Genomic DNA, 6200 nt, shown 5'->3' on the forward strand with positions numbered 1-6200 from the left:
TCAGCCAGCCCTCACTGCTCCAGCTAGGGAGCAGAGGGGCGGGGCCAGTCCTATTCCCTGGAGCAGACAGCACAGCCCAGCCCAGCCCAGCCCAGGGCTGGAAAGCATGTTGGGATGCTGGGGGACTCTGATTTAACTTGAACCAGGAAGGGATCTGAGACTGATGTTTCATAAACCAGTTTAACCCAAATCAGTTAAGTCTGATACTACATTCAACCAGGCTTATCTTAAACCAGTTTCAGCCATTTTGAAACTGGTTTATGTGCACTGAGCTTCTGTTGTTACAGGTTTAAACCAGTTTCTGATCACTTAAACCAGTTTATGTGTAACTTTTGTTCCTAGCTGTGGTGGTTGCAGATATGGGACTCTTTTGAGGGAGCCAGAGAATTGCTTTAGTGGATTCCAGGGGAGGGTGAATAGCTACAGCATAAATCATTAGTTCAGTGTGAACTTTTGCTTTTCTTTCATGTTGAGTCCTTATACCAGGCACGTTAATCACATAGAGCAATCCAGCTCCTGTCCAGGTATGTTGCCATCTACCACTGGTGCTGTTTGCTTCAGTATCTGCAGAACAGATCTGCTCATTGCCTGTATTTGTTTTAAATGAGATATTTTGCAAAGATGTTTCTCACTGACTGAGTTCCCCTTGCACTGCGGTATTAGAGTATTGGTTAGGATGCAAGAAGCTGTCACGGACCAGATGTGATGTTCTTTGGCATGTTTGAAGCAGGAAAACGATGATGATTTTCCAGGATGCTTTAGCATTGGCAGCCTCTTCAGTGGGCCCAGCCAAATCCTCGTTCCTGAAGTAATTCCATAAAATGTGAAGGAGAGCGCAGACACTTGCCCTTTTAACACTTCCCTAGGAGCAAGGCACTTGCTGTGTATGCCTTGAGGAAACTTAACTTCTACTGTGCTGGAACCAATGTGCATTCTGGCCTGCTATACTTCAGAAATAGGATAGTAATCCATCTTTTCAGGGCCATCTTGCATTGGATGGATTTCTTATGTCTGGAAGGTGTTGCAAGTTCGGTAGAGTTGGGTAGACATTGTTAGACAAGGACAAGACTCCAGGTTTTAATTCTGGCTCTGCAACACATATTCCATTTTGACTTTGGAGAAGACATTTGATTTCTTTGTGCCCACAGGGATGTGATAAGGTGTTTGTAAAGTTCTCGGTGATTCTTTGAGGGAAAGTGCCATGCACATACTAAGTATTAGTTTTACTTTTATTATTGTGAAGGGGTAACGTGAAGTTTCTCTTGCCTAGAAAAAGTGGGCTTTACTTACCAGGAGCTCTTCAGTCAACACGCTGAGATTTGTCTTGAGGTGCTTCGTTAGGAGGATGAGTCTGGATGGAATTGGCAAAACCTCTCGCCACCCTCCTAACTTTGTATTTTCTTTTACTCACTAATTTTTTTGTCAATTACTGAGCCTTTTGGACAATGCCGATCTGTGTCTGCACAATATACACACAACATTGCCTAAACTTCAAAACCCTGTTCCCTCATGCACTTTGGCTGAGTGTGAAATTTTAAATGTCCATTAAGAAGCAGCTCCATGTTTGGTCAAATGTTGCCATCAGGGGCATGGATGTTATGAAAGCATTGTGGAGATGTATATTATCTCCATTTCCTTTCTACCACCACTCTGTACTGTCCTCTATCCTGTTTATTCTGAACGCCGTAACTGCTTAGTTTTGTAAACCTTTGAATCTGCTCCTGATTTGTTCACTCCGTTTTCTTTTAAATGCTGTAAATCTAAAGGGTTATATGGAAGCACCTGGCTCAGCATGTTCAAAATTTTATCCTTTTAAAAGCAAACAATTCTTCATTGAAAGCAGATTTTCCTCCCTCCTCTAAAAGGCTCCTCGAGGGGAGAGGTGCACTCCAAGCTGATAAACATGCCTAGCGCACCCAACCCTTTCTGACCATGTGGGTGTTGGGCTGCTTCTCAGGTGGTGGGGACTGGAGATGAGATCACCACTTACCGTGTATTCTAGCAGCAGGCCAGAGAGATCTTGTGGACCTCCCTGTCCCATGTGGTTTGACACAGAATTAGCATCTGGTCTTCTGGAGCATAGTTCAACATCATGTGCATCATACAGTGAAGGGACAGGGGTGAGAACAAGCCCTGCAGAAAACACTTCTGTTGCTGGATAGTGCTTTCTGTTGGCTTTGAAATGCTCTTTCCGCATCAAGCCCTTCTACTGAATTATTTATGGACCTTTGGCTGCAGGAGTTAGGAGCTGAAGAAAAATCCAGCCAAATTCAGCCATTGAGTAAGCATTGTGTCCGTCTGTCCCAGAATTGATTTGATGGGGGAGTGCCTGGGAGAATGTCTGCACCATGAAGTTTCAATGTATGGTGTTGCAAGGAAGAAAACCTTGCCTGTGTCTGTGTTTTATTTTTTTTTAATTGATGACTGCACCACTGAATAATTTAAGAATAGCCAATGAATTTGGAACAGGTCCCACATATAAACAAACATGCTGTGAAGGCCAATATTACACAGCTTTGCCTACATTGGGGACCTATACAGTCTTAGCCATTGCTTTTTGTCTTTATCTGTTCAATGGAGCCATACAATTGCTTATTAAAAGAAGGCTTTTGCAGGAATTGGGAAGAGATTTGCTACCCTGAGACTTCCAGAATGTCAGCATGTCTCAAAGTGCCTGGTAACAGGGCAGTTGCTATATACTAGATCTAATTGGGTAATATTTAAAGCATATAATTTCTTTCTAATGAACCCATCACTGTGGTCTCCAGCTGTGGCTTTCCAGTAGGTCTGTCAGAAAGCGCAGAGGCTAGGGTTGACTCAGTTTTGAAATGTTATGACTTGACTTTTGTTCTTATTAAAATGGTGATGGAATTTTAATAGGGGAAATACAGAAAGAGGTAGTTAGGGGTGCACTTTCATGTAAGGAATCTTATTTTTGACCATCTCTAGAATTTCAAAATTTGGCGACAAAAAAAAATCAAGACTTTTTGCTACACACATACGTGTGTGTGTATGTATTTATATATATGTGTGTGTGTATGTATGATTTTTCACACCGGAAAGTCCTGAAAATCATCACACATATGTACATATGTATGTATGTATCTATCTACACGTGTGATATGCACATACATGTGATGATTTTTCACACTGAAAACCTGCAAAGATGGAAATTTCATCCATTTTACTGCACTTAATTAATTGGCAAGCTATGACATGCGGCGAAGCTGGGATGGAGAAGAGAATTGCTTTCCATCCCCAGCAGTGATTAGTGATGCCCTGCAGCATGTGACCTCATGTCACTGGTATCTTTTCATTTTTGCTTGCACAGTGCCAATGCTATTAATACCCACCATCCTTTTCTTGAATCTTGCTTAACCTGTTGCACTAGCTGTGGTGGTTTTCTGGGGTGGAGATTGCTCTGGTTGGTTTATATGCTTCATTTGGAAAAAAGAAAGGGTAAAAAGGTATTTACTTTAGTTTCATACTTGTCAGGGAGCTATGAGAAGCTGGGAAAACCCCTCCCTGAAAACAAACCAGCCCTACAAATGCTTTTGAGTCAGCTGAGCATTTAACTGACTCTTGCTAGTTTTGAAGCAGAAGCGGGCACAGCTGAAAAGAAATGGATGTTCTCTCCCACCACCTGCAGAATGACAGGAAGGAATCTCCTAGCCGAACTTATTGACTTGGAGATGCAGTTCACCACAATAGAGAGATCCCACCTGAGGCCCTCCTTCTCCTATACTCCTTACTTCAGCCACGAGTGAAGGGCTTGAGTCATGTCGAGGGTGTGGTACTAGGTGAATTTTTCCTCTAGGACAGTTGTCCGGTGCATTATTGGAGAAACGAGCTGATGGACTATAGGTCTGCCCTGGCATGGCAGCTCTTCTCTTTGTCTCCTGTTTCCATGGCTTGTCTTCTACCACAAGACACCAGGCTGACTCAGTGGCTTAAGGGGAGCGGTAAGTGAAATACACCTCTAACAAGGGGTCTCCGACTTCTCCAAATCATGGTGGGGTTAAGCTGATCTGAAGGGATTCTTGATCCTCCAGTTCTCATAGATGGCTGGCGTGTGTTGTAGGAGGAACTTCGTAAAGAGAGACTTCTGTGTTGGAGGTCTTTCACTAATCCTCTGCTTTCTCTGCTTCTGCATGTGCAGTCTGGGGTCTTGCATGGCATGGTACCCACCTACAGGCATATGAATGCCTTGAGATGACCCTGTTAACTTGTGTCGTGTGGTGAGAGGCTAGTGCCCGGTGTTATTCCAGGTCTGCACTCACTCTTCCAGTGGTGCCAATAGCAGTCTGGATACCCAGTGAGTCTTTCTGACTGGAGGTTACTTATAGTGATGCAAGGCCTGGATATGCTGGGTTAGATGAGCAAACAGTATTGTAAAAAGGAAGAAATCATCACACACACTTGTGCTTGCTTTTTGCAGGTGTCATAGTTGTCATGTATTTGAGCAGGTTTCCTACCCTATTAGAAGATCTATGGCTTGGGGGGCTCAAGCCTGAGGCCACTGTTTGGGGAATGTAGGTCAGTAAAACTAAATTCGAAGTTCACATAGACTACTATTAAAAAAACACTATAAATTCAGTTTATAACCACCCTGTACCTGGGAGCTCCCAAGGTAGGCATGTGATGGCACATTTACAGTGATTACTAATGCTACAGCTCAGATCAGCAGGGAAAAGGACAATAAAAAGTTAAATATTGTGCCTGGTGGCATACTTGGCTTTCACCCAACTATACCAAAGTCAGTGCAGATGTGGGACACTTGGTAATGGAAAGGTTGTCAGTAAACAGAAGTCTTGACTGAGTTACTTAATTTTCAGCAGATGAGCTGTCTCAATGGAGTCTCATTAGGAAGGAAATATGTAGGTAACTGGAGAGTGAGAGAAGGAGAAAAATAAACCATGAGTGGTAGTTAGGCTATTACGGTTGACTTGTTGCCAAAGTAAGCTGCGGAGTGCAGTAAACTTCTGTCCAGCTGATGAATTGCTGGAGGAGCAACGAAAGGGAATAAAAGAATCCATAAAGGTTGAAATTCCCCTCCTCACGCTGTGATTGCTGCCCCCTCTGCCAGAGTTGCCTGGGTGATTAGTTATTTTAGGTAATGCATCACTGAGATAAAAGAATGGGTTTTATGGCCACAGATGATTTTGGGAACCCAGTCTTCCAAACCCATGCCCTGCTATTGAATGGACCTTAATATATCCAGTTCATTTACATCGTGTGCTTCATTGTTTAGCTTGGCATTAATTTGGAAATGAAGTCAAGTGAAGGATTTCTTCAGTTCCCCCTATCCCTCCCCCAGTAGAGCTTGTTACATGGTGAAATTACTAAGCAGAAGAATGGAAAGCTTGGAAAGGAGGGGAAAGATACCAAACGTGAGCTGTGAGGTGAACGGTTGGGTTCTGGAGCTGAAGTACTACTTCGCACGAACTTCATCATTTTGGCGGTACACGAGGAAGCGCTAGGGCTTCTGTTACCGGTGCTGGGTTTGTTCCGATCTGATTCTGTGCATGTACGAAGAGTAAATGAGCAGAGGTTAAGGGCTGGGTTTCAGAAGTCAGTGTGGTTAGCAGCAAAATGAAGACAGTGTGTTCTTAACCCTGGTTCCTCTGGAGTACTTGTCTGTATTTTCAAACCACACGGCTCTCAGCTGCTTCTCAGGGGAGCTGTTTCGAGGTTCACACCCTGCCTGTGATGTGATCCAATCCCTGGGCTGCCATGAGCAGTAAACACGAAACGAGGGGAAACAGCCACAGGAATTTTCAGAAGGAAAAACTGGCTCTGAGCATCCATTTGCACTAATTTCCGTTTTGACTTCCTTTTTCGAGTATTCGTAAATTGAGATATTGCCTCACCGCCCAGGGAGTCGTGATCAACGTGGATAGGAAGACAAAGTGGAACCCCTGTGGGTTAGCAATCGGGCCATTCTCGTGAGGGTCTCTGATTAGAGCTCGGAGGTAAAGAAATAGATTCATAGATTCATAGATTAAGGGTCGGAAGGGACCTAGTAGATCTTCTAGCCCGACCCCCTGCCAGGGCGGGAGAACAACAAAAAACCCCAAAAAGAGAAATGGGACTCAAACGAGTCCAGCCAGGTAGGCATCCAGCCTCTTCTTAAAGACCCCCAGGGTAGGGGCCAGCACCACTTCCCTTGGAAGTTGGTTCCAGCTCCTAGCCGCCCTAAC

General features: G+C 44.1%; 1 protein-coding gene across 3 annotated transcripts in view; it reads left to right on the forward strand.

Moving 5' to 3' along the window:
- Nucleotides 1-6200, forward strand: part of SRGAP3 (SLIT-ROBO Rho GTPase activating protein 3) — a 247979-nt gene that overhangs the window by 81096 nt on the left and 160683 nt on the right. Inside the window, exon 1 of one of the 3 annotated variants that reach the window (XM_019504686.1) lies at nt 3763-3962. The exons of the other annotated variants lie outside the window; for them this stretch is intronic. Coding sequence (XP_019360231.1) covers nt 3854-3962 — 109 coding nt within the window. The 5' untranslated portion in view covers nt 3763-3853. Of the gene's footprint in view, nt 1-3762; nt 3963-6200 lie in introns of those variants that run through there. 3 annotated transcript variants of the gene reach the window in all.

This window comes from Gavialis gangeticus, unplaced genomic scaffold (genome assembly GCF_001723915.1).
Source record: "Gavialis gangeticus isolate Ggan-Ray unplaced genomic scaffold, GavGan_comp1, whole genome shotgun sequence".
Classification (NCBI taxonomy): Eukaryota; Metazoa; Chordata; order Crocodylia; family Gavialidae; genus Gavialis; species Gavialis gangeticus.